General features: G+C 39.8%; 1 protein-coding gene across 1 annotated transcript in view; it reads right to left on the reverse strand.

Annotated features, from left to right (window-relative positions):
• pex14 (peroxisomal biogenesis factor 14) overlaps nucleotides 1-18,842 on the reverse strand; it is a 56,796-nt gene that overhangs the window by 13,838 nt on the left and 24,116 nt on the right. The window contains exons 3-6 of the mRNA XM_079478778.1: nucleotides 15,184-15,268; nucleotides 6,080-6,205; nucleotides 3,198-3,283; nucleotides 250-352 (exon numbers count right to left, since the gene is read on the reverse strand). Of these exons, the coding sequence (XP_079334904.1) occupies nucleotides 250-352; nucleotides 3,198-3,283; nucleotides 6,080-6,205; nucleotides 15,184-15,268 (400 nt within the window). The remainder of the gene's footprint in view (nucleotides 1-249; nucleotides 353-3,197; nucleotides 3,284-6,079; nucleotides 6,206-15,183; nucleotides 15,269-18,842) is intronic.

The following is an 18,842-nucleotide window of genomic DNA, read 5'->3' on the forward strand; positions in this document are numbered from 1 at the left end:
CTTTCTTGCCACGCAGTTAAGGCGGCAAAAAAAGAAACGCTGTCATTCCTCTTCTCCTCATTAATATTCCGAGGTTAAGAGCTTTTCAGCGAAACGTAATTAATTGAAGCTGAGCTGACAGTAAACAAGCAATTTCAAATTAAAGCGAAATGACAGGACCGTCATTTGTAAAATGTGAGCAGATTTTGGCGACGGATAAATGAAGGAAAATGTTAAGGAGGAAAAAGTGATGAAGATATTAATCTTCACCTGTCTGTGTCAGCGTGCCACTCATATCCGCGATGTTGCTCTCGATCTTCTTCAGATGCTTCTTGTCCTCTTTGCTGCCCATAATGAGGGGAAGGATGTATTTCTGCAATTAAAAACACGGCACGTTATTAGAATTCCACTCAGGAACAGGGAAAACCGGCCAGAGGAATGAGGCGCAAATAGACAAAGGGCTAGTCTGTTAGCATTAGCGTGGGCCAATCGAATTTCAAGTAATCCTTCCTGATCACTTTTTTGTGCATAAATCCATTGATCCACTGATTCGAAACCAATTTCTTACTGTGTTGGCGAACAACAGATGGGAAAGTAGCTTTGAAAATGTTGCTTGCCGAAGCAAAAGCTACTTAGAGTAGTTAAACAAAAGTCAAACTATTATTTTAACAAAGTGGTTAGCGTTAGATGCAGCTAACAAAAAAGCTACTTCGCAGAATTGACTGAATTGATAATAGACCTGTGTTTTTCTGGCACAAAACAGGGTTTCTGAAAGATCTCAAGTAAGATGAAGACATTAAACAAGCAGATAAATATATTTTTTTATCAAATAAAATTGATAGTAATGTAAACCACTTTGCAAGATTTAAAAAGTAAGACATCAAATAATTTGATTCGGTTATAAACGTTTGTGTAGTTAAAACAAATTGAAATAGGAAGTTCTTCTGGATCAGTGGTGGACCAGCTTTGTTAACATCTTATGACGTGGTCTATACAGTCTATTATCCAAAAAACAAAGAAAATATTATACAGTTGCGTTAACTAAATAGTTCTTAACAAAGTACACTTTAAATACTCATTTTGTCCTGTTGCACAATAATAAAAAACAGCTTTCTACTAGTTTGAAATGAACTAAAATACTTTGAAGCTTCTAAAAACTAAAATATATTTCTAAGTACCAAGCTGTTGACAGTATCAAGTTCGGTATCATGTTTAGCAACAGCGGATAAACATTTTTATATTTATCATGATTTACAGGCCTGCATTCATGCTGAAAAAAACAAGGGCTTTTTGTTTTTTTATCCTTCTCAAAAGACTTGCGGTTTTCTCACTTCATCCAGTGCAATTTGCCACGATGGCTGACACAGAGGCCAAGAATTAAGCATCAGGGCATGACTCTGGGTTCAACATCATTAAGTCTTTCAGCCCACAGGCTGGCTTCTCCATTTAAACATGTCACCTTCTGAGGACAATTGCTTGTCAGAGTTTAAGTCTTGTAGAACAACATCTCCAAACACTGAGAAAAAGCACCAAAGGTCAACCAGTTAGCGATTCTGCTAGCTGCCACCCGCCTCTTGCGCAATCCCTTTTTATTTCCAAACGCACGTGTTGATTTGTTTCCCTGGACGAACAACAAGAAATTAGACGGGGAGATTTACATGACATTTGGTGAATAGCTGGGTGCTGTAATGTGCAATGTGCGTGCGCAGGCTCCGTCTGGAAAACAGTTGGCCTTAACAGGTTTTCACAGCGGCGCAACCGTTGTTGACACTGGTAAGGGTAATAAACACTTTTAAGTTAAAAAAACTGAAATGAGTGTCAACACCAGGGTATCTAATAAGCGAGGTGCTGTGAGTGATGTTTACAGGGTGCTCTATAGCATAAATAAAGCGGGGGAGAAGGACGGGCAGATGGTGACACCAGCGAGATGTTCCTCTGACATGACAGCAGCAAAAGCTCTCGCGCCAGGGAACAGCACTTCCTCATGACCACAGCCGCGGGCACAGATACCACAAACAGCAGAGAGGCACACGGGGGACTGGAGAACTACTAACCGTGTGTGAGAGAGTGTGTGAGAGTGTGAGAGAGAGTTACATCGTTTATAATTAGTAAAACTGGAACATTTACTGAAGTGCTCTGGGATGTTATATACCTGCCTAAGTCAGGCTAGCCTTACCTGATATTCTGGACCTTAAAGGGAAAGTTGACCCAAAAATTTAAATGATTTCATCCTTTTCTCGCACTCATGTCATTCCAAACCTGTATGACTTCCATTGTATGGACATTTCTCAAAATATCTTCTTTTGCGTGTAGACACGGTGTAAGTGTAGGAAACGTGTCTTGCACGTTGGACAAAAATGTTGCTTGATTGTGTGCAAAGGTAACACAACACAGCACTCCCAACCGAGCTATGTGTTTTGAGAAATCATTCATGTTTGTAACAGTGTGGGATGTTTTACGCACCAAAGTTTAATGATGAGCAAAATGTATGAGCAATTGTAAAAAAAGAGTAACTGTAGCTAACAAGAAAGTGAAAAAGCAAGTGAAAAAGTGAGGGGGTGGATGAAAGTATTAGCCATCAGGTGCTACGTTACATTCTCAACACAACTGATTCTTGTAAGACAAGCTACAGTACACTATAAAACACTGTGAAATGTGACTCAAAACGTTAGTAGCCTCGGACGCATAACAGCAGTTATGCTGACATACTGTAGAGTTGGGCAATAATATTCTTGTGCGTGCTGAGAGGCAGAGAAAAAGTTACTGAAATGTGTTTAGAGCTTTAAACACCAAATATGTCTGACAGCCCCATCTCCACTGTATGCAGTGTCACCTAAACACACTCACAAATGAACTCCTATTGATGACATCACATGAGTATCATATCCTATTGCCAGAGTGTACTGTCACCGAGAAATGATGTCTCCCCCTGACCCAATGGGGCCCGAAGGCCCACGCACCCCTTTGTGCCCACGTATTAAAATCGTGAGGTGATAGTACATAAAAAAGGGCGAGTGACGCCCACCGGGTTTTTCCGAAAGGAAAAAGTACGTCAAGGAATAGGCGTGGCTATGAGCTCATAGTGATGATGTAACACAAATGTAATCACTGTGATCCACGCTCACTGTAACAATCTCACGTAAAAACAGAAATATGGGAAAAGGTTTGAGGTCTCGATAAAACAAACACATTTTGAGAATTAGGTGACGCATACATACCCGGTAAAGGTGATGGAAGCCAAAGGCCATTCCTGCCAGGAAAACAGCCAGGGCACCGTAGTCTCTCCATCTGTAACCTGGCTGACCTGCAGAGATATACAGACAAACACAACAAAGCTTGACTATTGGCCAGACTACTGGAGAAAATGCATGTTTTAATTGACAAATCGTTCAATGGGCTTCACTCAGCAATGTAAATTTTTAAACCAGATTTCTGTCAGAATGAAAAGGATATTTGATACCAAAGTTGTGTCCCTGGATGTCAACCATTTATCTGATGAAACTAGGAAAATTAATTGGTGTTCTTATTCACAGAACAGGGGAGGGCTAAGAAAAGAAATGGAAACAACGATTTTCTCATCATTACTGTAAAACAGAAGATGAGCCATTTCAACAGCTATGACTGAGCACAATGGAAACTCCCACTTACAATATTTGAGGGGAAAAATCGCTCTGTTGAGGGTAATTGTGATCTTAAAGGAATGGAAATGAGAATCATTTAAAAGATCGCTTGCACGGTTTCTGCTCAAACCTCAAACAAGTGCACACAAGCGGTGGGATGGGGTGTGAATGTCAAACCAACACTGCAAGTACTATCAGGAAATGAAAGTCCACATCAAATAGTCCCTCCTCAACCCTTATATTAATTCTCTGCGAGAGACGGTTGACCCAGCAGATGCAACAAAAAACAAAAAAACTCTCAAAGAGAGAAAACGAAAGTGATTTTCTTTACTACAGAGGGACCCCAAAGAAGCCAAGAAAAAGACGGAAAGCTCAAGTGCACAAGTCAACATGTAGCGTTGTAAGTGACTTAATAGGTTAAAAACCAAATGTCACCGTCAAAACTGCGCAAGTATCAGGAAATGAACCATAACGCATTTGGAGAAGCACAAGAGCACAGTTTCAGAACAGTCTAACTCAAAGTTAATGGATGGTTTGGACAAATATAAACAAATAACGTCGCCATTTACTTCACAAAAGATAAACATACATTTTATAAACAAAACTTTTTATGCAATTAATGAACATGAGATTTCCCCTGTCCCTGCCTTCTCTTTCCATGTTCATATGCGAATCATGATGCGGCCTGACTTGTGAACAAATCATTCTTTTAAATCTGATCTATACAAAGAACCGAGTCGTACATTATATATTTCTCCTGTTGTGTTCTGTGGCTAAAATCATTCAGAATTTTCCTTAATGGGTGAAATATTTCTCCATGTTACACATTAGCCAGCGTGTGAACACAAGAGTAGGCATTTCAATTCACGCCTGGGCAACCTGGCAAGGCTCTGCCGACAGAAAGGAGGGTGAAATTATCATGCAAATGTTTAACGGCACTCCAAACACAGAAGTAATTAAAGCGAGCCTGGCTCTGGCAGGTCAACATGTCAGATACAAAATGCTCCATTCTGTAACATAGCGAAGTCTACAGAACAGGTGTGTTACTGTAATTTGTTTGAATCTGCTCTGCTGAATACAAATAGACATGCTCTCTAATATACTGGCAAAGCAGCACTTTTCTCTGGCTTGTAAAGAGACAATGTCTTAGATTTCAGATCTATTATCTGTATGAGATGAAGAAAAACATGGCACAATTGAACCAGTCATCAGCATTAAAAAACAACACCATTTACACCTCCAAAGTGTATTGTATGGTTATGTTTACAGAAGCAAATTTTGTAAGTGTACTAGCCTCTTGGTGCCCTTACCAGAGTGTGTAGGACACATTCAATGGGGGTTTGGGGGAAATTTAGAGTCCTTGAACTTAGCCGTCCCTGACCGCTCTCCTACTTCAACCAAGGTCCGAACGAGGCTTCTCTTCCACATCAGTACCTCACCACCTCCACTTTCCACTCCAGCCGTTTATTTGGTCACTTAAGGTGTGAGCCTGGCCTCCATTCCCCTTTTTTCCAATCTGCGCTCAAATTTATTGGGTTCAGAGAAGGCCCTACTGTCCTTCTGCCGCTAGAAAATAGAGATCAGAGTATCCATTACACCGACAGAGATGGATGCGGTTTCCTATGCATCGTCCCCATAACAAGGACATCAAAGAGAGGTACCCCCTCTTTCCAAGCTGACCCCTACGAAGATCTCCACACTCTTCCCTCATTATGCCATTCTCTCATAGCCGTTTTGATATAAAACCCCCCACTTCAGTGGGGCTGGAGCCTAACTGCATGGCTATCCTATCAACATCACTTTCATTACAAAACATGAGATGGCGGGGAGTCAAGGACAGGGTGTTAATAAATGAGGGTGGAATACATCTGGAATCATTGTCATACGGGTTAAGCATTATGCGAACTTCATTCACGATTGGTAAATCAGCGGCCGGCCAGGAGCTCATAACCCGTGAGGGTAATAAAGGTACAGGACGGAGAAAGAGACCCTTCCCGGGCCAAACTCGTAGGCCACGCGTAGAGATTGTCGTGGCGGACATCACGTCGTAATGCTGCGTCGTCACCTGACGTGATGGAATTGATTACGCGTCCAGGCAAATGGGATGTTGCCTGCCGATCTGGCTCTTCTGAAAGAAGAATAAAACCATCGGCTTAAGGTAGTAGTTGTGTTTGTGGAATGCTTGTAAAAATGTCAGCGTGATACTCCACATTTCCCAGAAATGACTTCTATGCATTTGGCCTGTTCTGAATTGATATACAGGCAAAGGTTTAAACAGGATTACCGGAGCAGAGAGGAGACGTCTTCAATGGGGGACTCATTTAATATAGTCACGCACCATTTGTTCGAGAAAATCTACTAGACTTGATGAGTCATGTTTAAGGAGCATTTCGGCATGGAAAACACACAGCAGGGAATGGGTGGATGGGTTACAGGGCAGACCACCTAACCAAACAGAGAGGATTGTGGGTAATACTCACTGTAGAGGACAGGGGCCAGTGGAAGCGGATGGATGATGTGTGCAGCGCCCGGAACGGTGACGGCCAGCGGCTCATCCGTACTACCGACTCGCTGGATGGCCAACTCCACCTCCTCATCGGTCAGACCTGCATAGAGATAAAAGGAACAGCAATTTGTCAGAAACTTCCAGAAATGCCTAGAAATTGACTACTGTATGTCAGAATGCTTATCACGTGTTACAGTCAAATACACTACATTCTTAATAACAACAATACCCAGCCAGAGGTCTGTAATATGTTACGTGAATACAGTAGGCACACTTTGTGTATTACGTTTACAGGAACAAAACATTCAATTAAATCATTCATCACAATTGAAACCATGACAGTTCTAGTAAAAACACAACAGTGTCATGGTTTTCGATGGTAACAGTAACATAATATATATATATATATATATATAGTATATTTAATGGAAAATAATATAACCGTGGACATCTATAGGAATGTGGCTTTGACTGTCCTGGCAAATCACTTATGATTAAAACTCAGAAAAGTGGGTTAATGGCACTATAAGCAGAAGTAGCCGGCACGAACAGCTCTGGAGGTCCAAAGCTCCGAGCTCCTCTCCATTACACTCGGATCTCAAGAACAGAGCCTGTCCATTTCCTTCTGCTATATTTCCCCAGGTAGAGCTCAGCGAAACCCCAGACAGATAAAATGCATTATTTTAATTTCTTCATTGTAATGTAAATGTATTACATAATTTTGCAAATGCCAATATAATTTAATCTCCAGATCTTTTTTAATGATTTTAGTGGCGATTAAATTGCACAGAGGTCCCTGATGGAAAATGACAGAAGGAGGAGAAAAAAAGTGTAATATTAATATTTCCTTTTGTGGAAAAAAGGCAGGTTTATTTTAAATGCCGTTATTGGTCTTGGTCTATTGTGTCTTGTCTTAATTAAGCGGCTCGATATGGACCCAAACAAAGCCGTAACAAGGCAGACGGCAACGAAAGACCGGAAAAACAGGAGAAACAAAAGACAAAGGCGGAAAAAGCCTGTTAGTCTAATGTACTTTTGCTTTGGCATTTAATGAAGGCATATAAACGAAGAAAACATTACAAGCTTCTTCCGCAATTGGCACATAAAACAGGAAACCTTTAACATCTCCATTTAGAGCCAACGGTTTAAAAAGGCTCACATTTCTAATAAACCGTAACTTACACTTATCAATTTATTAAATCTACTGTATCCCACAATACATACACTCAAGCTGACCTTTGTTTGTCCACAGCACACTCGAGTGTATGACGTCTGTCATTGCGTATTTAGTCTCTCGCTCTCTCTCTCTCACTTTCTGTTTACTGAAGATATTCCCCTGGGCATTTCTCTACTCTATTTCACATGCTTTCATACAGCACGGCTGCCTGCCAGGGAGCCAAAAGGCTGAGCTTTGCTCCAAATTGAGCTGTTTAAAGAGCAGACAGCAAGCTGTTTTTGCGCTGTAATACACACATCATAAATGTGGCAAATGCCACTGCCACATGTGCTTAAACCGAGCGCAGAGAGCTGCGAGCTTGGCAGAGAACAGAACCTGAGCTTGTTCAGCCCTGTCTGCTGTGTGCTGAGTATGAAATCACAGTCACACTTCACAGAGCCACATTAACAACACAACAAAGATGCAACAGGAGAGGAAAGGTTGTATCATTTACTGTTGATATTATTATCAGTTTATATCAGGTCTTTGTAATTCTTCAGACAGTTTACTCATTTCCAAGTTTTTTTATTATTATGAATGTTTAGTGCCTGTTACTTAATTTTTTATGTTATGTTTTTATTTCTATAAAAATGGTTCTAAAGAGTAAAGGAATTTTTATTAATATTATGATAATATTGGTTAACAGCCATAATTAAAAAATAATTTACATTTTAAATGAAGCAACAAGCCACAAGACCTTAAAGGGATAGCTCACCCAAAAATGGAAATGATGTCATCATTTACTCGCCCTCTTGTCATTTCAAACCTTTGTGACTGACGATATTTTGAAGTTAAACGAGCAATAGCGGTACCTATTTTACTTTTATTGTACAGTGACAAAACCAATGCAAGTTACAAAACCAATGGGTAAAACTATCCCTTTAGCAGTGGTAAAATATAAATAATTATAAAAAATTAGTTTTTGAGGAAATAAATACATATTTCAGAAAGTTTACAAAGGTTTTTGAAGCCCAAAAAGAAAATTATACAATTATCATTCAAAACATACAGAAGATTTCTACGGCATCCTTTACTGTCCCAAAAAAGCATAAGCAAAATGCTCATACCCATTCCTTTTCCATTAAAATTACCATATGTGATGCGATCTGGGAAAACCCAACACATGGTGAAAATGAACATATTACACTTTTTGATAAGATATGAACGCTAGGTTCAAGCTCTTTCCAAATCAAAAAAGTTTTTATTTCGCTTATACCTTGAACGTAACAAAACTTATGGCTATCTGCGGGAACGGAATTTGGAGTAAATGGGTTTAAAGTAAGGCGGTAAAAATAAAGGAGTAAAAAAGGGGGAGGGCAGTGAAATGGCCCTGAAAAATCTTGAATAATTGAAGGCAAATATTGGTCATCCTGTCTTGCATGGCATTCAAAGTACCAGGAAGCAGACAGTGCCATGTGCTGAGCTGGTGCAGTCAGTCTGTACTGTCCAATAAGCAATAATGTGTCCCTGGACTCTCCATTCATCTGACCACACCAGACTGCATGGTGGCAGACTATTGAATGAGACATGGAGGCCCCCCTTTCATTTCCTCCTACTCACCTCGCAGAAAAGGGCCGTAAAGACGTTTGTGCGTAAAAGAGGTTTGTCTAAGGACATAATGAACAAATATGTACATATTTGTAATGCATTTGAATTCTTAAATAGCACCCCCCTGCGAAACTACAAAGGGGTCTGGCGGGCATCAGAATAAGACGTGTGCAAATTCATTAACACGTTCGCATTTATTTGGGTTTTTGGACTCACTGAGCTGTTTTATTTCCATCTGATGCCTTTATTACAAAGAAAACAGGATGACAAATGAAAGACCTTTGAGATCCAATTTAAAAGAAAGGCAACAAGAGCGAATTTTACATATAAAAGGAAAAGGACACAAAAAGGAAACGTGAAATTTATTAGTATCCAAAACCTGTAGAATGACCCTTCGGACCCCCATTTCGGATCGACCTGCTGGCAGATGAATTTTTTAAGACATAAATTACTTCTAATGACGACACCGTAAAAAAGGAACAATAATGGAAAGCTATTCTGTATTTCATTATACTGTATTATTTGGTGCACCTGATACACGCAGAGCCTGTTTATGAGTCACCGTATTAGCAGATGCTCAGTCGAAGCATTTGCTTTGACCTTGCCATTCTCATTGGGGCATGAAATTACGGTGGTGGCACTGCGATATTACAGCTATAAATACTGTAAACTGCATATCTGGGCTACGTTTTCTATTGTCTTTCAACATAAACCTGATCGGTATTTATTTAAAGGAAAACCCATTGCTCTCCACATTATTTATGGCTCTATTTTCTGGGCTCTTATTTTCAGGATGCTTTTTCGTCCTTTTTTTCAAAGAGTGATGAAACGACTCATCCAGCCATAAAGTGCAGTTCTCCAATTTTGGCACTTGTGAACTTCACAGGTTAAGAACAAGCTCACGGGGACATTCTAAAATTGCTTACTGAAACATTTTGGCTCTTAAAGATAACTGCTGTCTGAATAAAATTGTGTCTGGGTGAATACTAAGTAAATTCTCAAGATCCAATTGAATAAAGAAAAATACCAAGGGTCATAAAAAGATGGAGGTCACTGGGTTATAAAGAGCCCGAGAGCATTTCGTGATTGTTCGCAGTGAGATTTCACGTGTCAAGTCCACGTGCTTGAGATCGCAAAATTGCTTGCCTTGAATAATGACACCTCTCATAGCGTATTCATTTATGTATTAAAAAGAGCACTCTGGTCTCATTTTCCTGCTTTATCACCTTCAGTCTATGACAAAGTGAACAGCGACTGGCCTAGGTGGCGCCGTGGAGTAATTTATAACCTCACCAATCCCTTTGTCTTCTGTGCAGGCCTTGGTCACTGCCATTTCTGTCCAAGAGGTGAGTCCCATCACCTTTCTTGCAAATACTTTCCTATTAATATCTGGGACAATGAACCACATCTTTACCTTCATAGGGTGAGTATCATTACATCTACAGCACACCAATGTCCCTCACGGCCCTTTGAGCATAATGAAATGACTTCAGGAGGAACACTACAGAGGTCAGAGATCCGGGCATCGTGGCTCAGCAGCTTGCGTCGCTCTGGATGTCCTGAAGTTTATAGACGCAGCCTTTTTAAGAAACTAAGTTACTCACAGTACTTGTACAGACGGGCCATAATCCATTACATACTCTGATGGGAAACTAAAGGAAACAGCATTACATCTCATTTCTAATCTTTCAATTTGAAACACAAAAGATAAAGCAAAATGTCCCAGAAAGCCAAATATTGCACTGTCTATTTATTGACTTATTATTTTAACGTATAATTTTACAGCATCAAGTTCTCTCTCATCACGCACCTCTCCTCCTGCAAACTCACAACTAAGCTATAACACAATTTCTTTCAGCATGGCACACCCTTGGCAGTAAATTTAGCAGAGATGCCGCAGAATAACTGGAATTTAGACTTATTGATTTAAGAAGAACACCGTTTTATAAAGCTTATATAAGCTGTGACATAACAAATCAGCTGATTCTTAAAAAACACAGAAACTATAAAACAGAGCGCTGCATCAAACCAAACGCTGTATAGATGAAACCCACCAGGTCATTATGGAGAGAGACCATTTCAAATGATAATTCATAGATCTCTCTCAACTTTAAAGGCAGCAATTACACACATTTTCTTCGAACCAGCTCTAGTTTAAAACACTTTACAACCAAAGCTGACATAATAACAACATATCCACCCACGTCATGCAGAGAGATTTGTTATTCGCAATTTACACTGTAAAATGACCTGCTTAGAAAACATTAGCACGTATCTATGAATGCTTACCGAGACCAATCGGCTTCCCCTTGAAAAGAGAGAGAATGTGAGAACGGGGTGGACGTAACGGAGGTATCCGTCAGTGCGGATTAGAGCATAACGGCATGTAAACAATACGTGTAGGAGAGATTGTTGTGTAAAGATGGTGCAACATGTAATCAAAGTGCTTCCTATTTTCCCCTTCATCAGCTGCCCGCCGCCACAAATGCCTGCTGGAGGAATCCAATTGTACTCGCCACTCCGCCAGAAGATGGTATTGTTTTATTTTATGTGGGCTTTGACATTTCTCGTGGTTAATACGGATCAAATCTGAGATGTATTTGCATAAATAAGTCATTTAACTGGATTACAAATAAGGATGGATGCATTTCTTTTGGCCGATGTAAGAGATCTGGGGTTGCAGAGGTCGATAGGGAGATCTTAGGATAGAAGATAAGAAATTGTATCTTGTGTTTCTTTGCTTCATGATTTGCTTCAAAAGTGAGCCTATCATATTATTTTAGCAGTGAGACAAAACCAAATAGAAATGGTGCTTTTTGTTAATGTTTAACAAAGCTCTTTAGCGGACCATTGACAAAACCAAATGTGTCTTTTATAACCTTATACAAAACAAAAACTGTCTTTAACAATTACAACCTTGGCCTAACCTTATCTTTAATTAATAGGAATTAGCAATAAACAGAGAAAATGAAAGGTCACCTTCATAACTAGGGAGCCTTCATTTCGACTGCCATGTTTAAGGCGCGCTTTAATACGAACAACGTCAATCAAATTAACGTTTTAAGCAATGACGCTGAAAACACTGCGGGAACAACATACGGAACAGCGTGTCAAAATTGCTTCTGTGAGCTCAGCAGGGCTCTGAGAAAATGGTAAATTTCAGGAGAAATTTAATAAGGAGAAATTGGCTTAAGATTACTCAGCACTTTGTTTCTAGATTAGTCTCCCTCCTACCCTTCAAATTGCACGGGTTGCTTTCAGAGTGATACAACATTGTGACATAATTACATTGTTGAAGGTGAGGCTCAGTAGAAATGGCTCGGTGCTGACACAAGACGATTTTACAGCACATGCAAATTTAAAGCCTACGATCTTCTGCCATTTGAAGGGACGAGTCAAAAGAGGAAAACATAACGTTTGCACTTAAACAAAAGGTTGCTGCTGATTGCGTTCGCAATTAAAACATGAGGGTCATTGTGACTTTAATCCGAAATGCACGCTTGCGACGTTCTCCGTCGAGCTAACGATAGACTTTATAAATGGTACGTTGTGCGCACAAATCATTCCTAAATCATATTGGGTTAATTAAGTCAAATGATTGATGGCGTGATGGTCCCATAGGGAACATCCATTGAGGGAATATTGAAGAGTTGTCTTTTTTAATGTTTAACATATTTTCATAACTGTTCAACAAGCGGCAATATCGCAGCTAAATCATCCTGGGGGTAGGCAGCTGCATCCAACCTTAAAAATCGTACGGGAGAGACGAGAAAAAGCAAGAAATGAAGCCTTGATGATAACACGCATGCTATGGTTGTAAACAGCTTTGTGCTCACAGATCTATCAATAACACGCTTGCAAGGATGGGTAATTAAAAGGCCAGTGACCTGGAAATAGTGTCCTCATTCAAAGATCTCCAAATGTCTGCATAAAAATACAACATCAAATTAAAATAGAGATACAACAAGGCAGAGTCTTCCAGCCATGGATCCATTGTTGTTCAAACGCACCCTAGGGGCACATTGCCATGAGTACTGAGTTCACCCCGTTCTCTATTAGAACCTAGTTCTGCCATTCAAAGAGGGCTATCTAAATATACACGTGTATGTACATAGATATGAGGGTGTGAATTAAAAACTTTATGAATGAATAAAGAGTGGGGTTGCAAACACTGAAAATGTGAATTTGGAAATGACCATGTTAATAGTTCATCCGAAAATGAAAATTCTCTCTTCAGCAGAACACAACAAAAAATATTTTGAAGAATGCTGGCAACCAAACAACACTGGGCCCCATTGACTATTAAATGGACACAAAATGCTAAAACAATTCTCCAATTGTTCTCTTTAACTCGTGAACTTAAAACCCATTGAACAATACTAATTTAACATGGAGGGGGGGGGGTGGATCATGAAACAGCGGTTTGCTAACATATTAATATTTGATCCAACAGCAGACCCCATAGAGGAAGCATTTGAAACACTCCAAAAATGCTTGTAATAAAACACAAACATAATGAAAATGCTCCTAATCTATAAATACCTGCGACTGTACACAATCCCACATGTAAATGTTCAAAAGAAATCAAAGTGCAGATTTTTATCACAAACATATTGCACATAAAGCTGCATTACCCAGCTGTGAATTATAAATGAAGCTGAACTACTCTTAGCAAGAAGATCGGACCAAGAAAAATGCTAGAGATACTGAGAAGTCATAATAGACCAGCGATGTGAACAACAGCAGCCGGCAACTATGGATTTTGTGTTTGGTTACCTTTACCGGTCATGAAGCGATTAGGATTGCTTTTCTATGACCCTCTACAAGCACCAAACAGAGCCTGAATTCACCTGCTTATACCATTAATTCTGTGATTTCTTACATGTGCATATATGCCTAGATACAATATGAAACTTCTTTTGATATGGAAATCATATTTAGTTTACAAGTTACAAAGATTAAAGGGTATGATAAGGCAAACAATCATGACAACATCATTTTATTATTAAAAGAAATAAAATAAAAAATCCTGAAACTATACCAGATAAGCAGGGCTGTGCTGTAAGATTTACAATTATCGATACTCTGTCCTTTATAACTCAATAACTCATCTGTCCCTGCAATGCTGACCTTGCTAAACTTAAATGTAATCAAGATAAGACTAATCTGACCTATGTGAAGGCCTATATTTTATTTAAAAAAATGATATGCACTTCAGCACTGAAGTGATCATCATTTTATGTGACTGATTTTAAAGTTTTAAGACCTGCTTGCAAAACACTCAAATAAGACATAAAATGAGATAGATTACTTTGTGTCTCCATTTACACCCCCCAAAGCGATTCACAAAACACCACAATGTCATTTTTTCAGCGCTGGGTTTTCAAAAAAAAATGATCAAAACACACAAGCCCATGAATTGATTTCCATCTAGCACACACTAAAGTCGCCGATCTGATCTGAAAGGGGTTTGTGCTATAGGAGAGATAGCGGTGGGTTATGCATCAAACACACATATTGATTGATATCCAAACTGCTCTGAATTTAGAGTGAATGCATATGTATGCTCACAACACGTTACTTCTCTGGTCGATAAAACTTTCCGATGCATTCCAGTGCTTTAATATTTATGATAACAGCTAAATTAAGTAAAAGCTTTAAAATGCTGGAAGGTAACATAATTGACAATTCCATTGAAAGTGCAGGAGGGTTTGTCAATATTAATTTTCTGGATCCCAAAGAAGCGTCCCGGCTGATGGGTCATTTATCCACACAGCTGGGATCGAGCTCTCTGCAGTCCCATCGACCCCTACCTGACCCTCCAGGGTATGCAATGGCCTCGGCCTTTGACCCTTAAAAGCGAATGACCTCATCCTGTGAAAATTTTGTGCCAAAGTGGACTTTGGACTTCATGCTGTTTAAGTCCCCAAACTCAGCTCTTTAAAGGGATGGTTCATCCAAAATTAGCCAGTGTCTTTCTTTCATATAGAACAGTGAATGGTGACCACAACTGTCAAGTAAGATGAAAAACAACTTAAATTTCAGCCTGCTCTCCACACAAAGCTATCATAGGGTTTCAAAGACAATAAATATTGTGCATTAATCAAATTCATTACAATAATGAATGCTTTTGTTTGTCCTTTTGGAGCTTGACAGGCCCTAGTCACTATCCACCTTCATTGTATGGGTACGAACGGAGTGAAAATTGTCTTGACATAAAGATGGATACATTTTTGGACAAACGATCACTTTAAGATGCGAAACCACACTGATTCTACTCTTTAAAAATGTTTTGATCATATTCAGAGACTCACCTTTCTTCTTCAAGAAAGCTTTTCTGGTTGCTAAAGGACTTTGACGTACTTTCTGGTTTTGCAAAAACCTCACTGCCGTGGCAATCTGTAAGGTGAAAAAGATAAAGACGTCTTAAATTAAAAGACAGAAAGAGCTACACAAAATCGTCAGTAAACGAGAAGTCGTCTCAATAATTCTTGCAAGGCGGCTGAATTATCGTACATTTCCAACTCTCCGAGGTACATCATCAGTCAACTACAGGAACTTGTAAAAAAAAGGCCCTCCCCCCTCCCAATAAGTATATGGAGGCCAGACCACCAAACCACTTTAGAGATAAATCTAGGAAATGAGTGAATCAGCAGTTATAAAATTATCCCATCAAGGTTTGCTGAACAAATGGGGTATGGAGTTTAATTTGCCATTATCCTCTTTAAGACAAACTCCTTGCCTTAAGTGAGCAGGGACTGAAAATCTATACTTAATGCTGAAGTGCCCATCTGTATCTAATAACTGCAGAATACCTGGCTAAAAACTTCAGCAATTCTTGAAGAAGAAAATGCATTATGATCAAATCACATAGGCTGCATGTTGTAATGACTGAGTGTTAATGCACTAGAAAATTAAATATCGTCAGTACACGTGTAGTTGGGAGTGCAGTGCCGTGCTCATCGATTCCATTGCCTTTCCCTTCGAGATGCGCCTCGATCCGCTACTTTAGCTTGCTTCCCTTAGTATTAAACAAGGGTCTCTTCCTCAAACACCATTATAGTGTGAATTTGAATTGAGGGATCTGAAGTGGTGCTTTTAAAGAACAGATAAACATGAAATAACATCTGGAGATAGAGGGGGGGAACGCACACTCAAGGATAAAGCCGAGCTGCCTCGTTATCGCACCTGTGGTCCCTGTGATTCAATTGTAAAAGTCATCCCTCTAATAGGTTGAAAGGTTTTGATTACTCTTCTTTTTCTTAAAGCAGCAAAAGATAAAAAGTGATTGAGCATGCTGTCTGTGGTAATCCGTTTTAGGTAATGCATTGCATATACTAAAGCAGTGGTTCTCAACCTGCGGCCCGCGGGCCGCATGCGGCCCGTCACAAATGCCAATGCGGCCCATGATGCTGATCACGGAAGAAAAAAAAAAAAGAAAAAAAAATATTAATAACTTATAGTTTTACAATTCATATTTCATTATTGTTTTTTTTAATGTATTAAGCCAATAAAAGTTTGAACAATATTATTTTTTTTGTCATAATATAATTTTGGTGATCGTGTAGCCTACTGGTTCCAGATATGCGCAGTACTGACGCAACTATGAACTGACAAATACACAGTTAACGCACACAATTACAAGCGCGCGCTCTGGCAGATTTAAAACTCATCAATTAACGATAAAAATGGACAAATTTGTAATTAGAGGAGAAAAAAGATGCGTGGAAAATACTGATAAAGGAACACATGCAAACAAGAAGAGTCGTAGCATCAGCAGTGAAGGTAGGAAAGTGCTTGAAGAATGGAAGAATCAGTTTGCTGTCAACGAGCGAGATGGACAGCCTTTCTGCTTGCTCTGTAATAAAATACTGGGCGTATGCAAAACTTACAATCTCAAAAGGCATTTCGATACCACCCATGCAACTTTTGACACGAAATATCCACCTGGATCTCAGGAAAGAGCTTTCAAGATAACTAGTCTTGAAAAAAATGCCATTGTTGAACAGAATACAATGCGAGCTAGCTTAAAAATGTCTCAGGCCGTGACATTAGCAACGTTCAAAATTTCCTGGCTCCTTGCCAAACACGGCAAACCATTCAGTGATGGAGAGCTAGTTAAGAACTGTTTTCTGGAATCACAATGTCTGTTTGATGATCTGAGCAACAAGAGCGAGATAATTCGCAGGATAAAAAGTTTACAGCTCAGCAATGACACAGTTACTCGTCGAATTTCTGAAATGTCTGAGAATTTGACGGAACAACTAAAAACTAAGCTAGCCACTGCTTCAGCACTCAGTTTGGCTGCGGATGAATCGACAGACATCGGAGATGTTGCTCAGCTTTGCATTTGGGTGAGATGTGTGAATTCAGAGACTTTTGAGGTTACAGAAGATTTATTGGCATTGAAATCGCTACATGAACGAACAAGGGGCGAGGACATTCATAGAGCACTTCGTGAAGCATGCAAAGACATGAACGTACCGGAATCCTCAGTTGTCTCCATCACTACTGACGGTGCGCCCTCAATGACGGGAAAACACAAGGGTCTCGTGGCTGAAATGCGAAAAATCTCCCCTGACTTGTTGGCATTTCACTGTATCGTGCATCAACAAGCACTATGCAGCAAGTTAGTTGATGGATACTTCGTGGAGGTTATGAACACTGTGGTCAAGGTGGTCAACTTCATTCGAGCGCGGCCTCTAATGCACCGACGTTTTATTACGTTGTTGGGCGAACTGGACAGTGCTTACGGAGACCTCATTCTGCACAGTGAAGTGAGATGGCTAAGTCGTGGAAAAGTCTTGCATCGCTTTCTGGCTGTACTCCCCGAGATAGTAAACTTTCTTAATGACATCGGCGAGGGAGAAAGATTTCCAGTCTTGAGAGACAATGAGTGGAAAACAAACGTTGCTTTTCTTTCAGACGTCACAGCTCACCTAAACAAGCTGAATTTACAACTTCAAGGTGACGAAAAACATGTTGATGAACTATTGGGCTGTGTTGAGAGTTTCAAAATGAAGCTAGTAGCCTACTGTACACTGCACAACTCAAAGATGATGATTTAACTCACTTTCCACTTCTGAATGACGTGTGTGAGGGTGTCCTGGACATGCAACAGAAAGAACGATTCGTTAAAACCGTCAGTCAAATGCAGGAAAAATTCACCTCTCGTTTTTCTGATTTTGAGAGAATAAAATCTGCAGGACATTTCATCAGAGAGCCATTGACTTTCCCTCTGGAAAAAATCAAGGACTTGGCTGCAACTTTCGGTTTGTCCCGCCGCGCACTCGAAGATGAACTGATGGATGTTCAGGCAAGAGGACACAGTCATACCGCGCAACAGTCATCCTCAGTTACAGAAATGTGGCGAAACATCTCTGGAGAAAACCTCAGATTATTAAGTTCAAAAGTGCTTTCCATATTTGGATCGACATACATTTGCGAACGCACATTTTCTGCAATGACGCGCATCAAGTCACGTTACCGTGCGCGTCTTACAGACTGCAATTTACAGTCGCAACTTCATTGTGCTGTTACTCCTTTTGAGCCAAATTTCACCAAATTGGTCTGCTCCCGACAACATCAGGTGTCCCATTAATGGTAAGTAGAATTATACTCTAATAATAATAATAAATCTAACTGTACTCTAATAATAATAATAATAAAAACTGTAATCATTTAGATACCTTAATATCTGGTTAGTTTACAATAGTTTACGTATTGGTGACGCCAAATGTAAATGATATGCAGCCCGTGAAACTTGAACTTAGACATAGTGCGGCCCCCTGAAAAAAAAGGTTGAGAACCACTGTACTAAAGACCTGTTTCAATCCAAAAGGACTGCATTTTGAAAACGGGCTGAGAAGAATGTGTAATAGTCGGGCCCGCCGAGCGTCCTGCGGCGACAAATCAAGACAAAGTGATTCGTGGACCCGGTTTTCCTTTCAAAAATGCATCGTATTGATTTCAA

The sequence above is a fragment of the Barbatula barbatula genome (assembly GCF_947034865.1).
Source record: "Barbatula barbatula genome assembly, chromosome: 17".
Taxonomy (NCBI): Eukaryota; Metazoa; Chordata; class Actinopteri; order Cypriniformes; family Nemacheilidae; genus Barbatula; species Barbatula barbatula.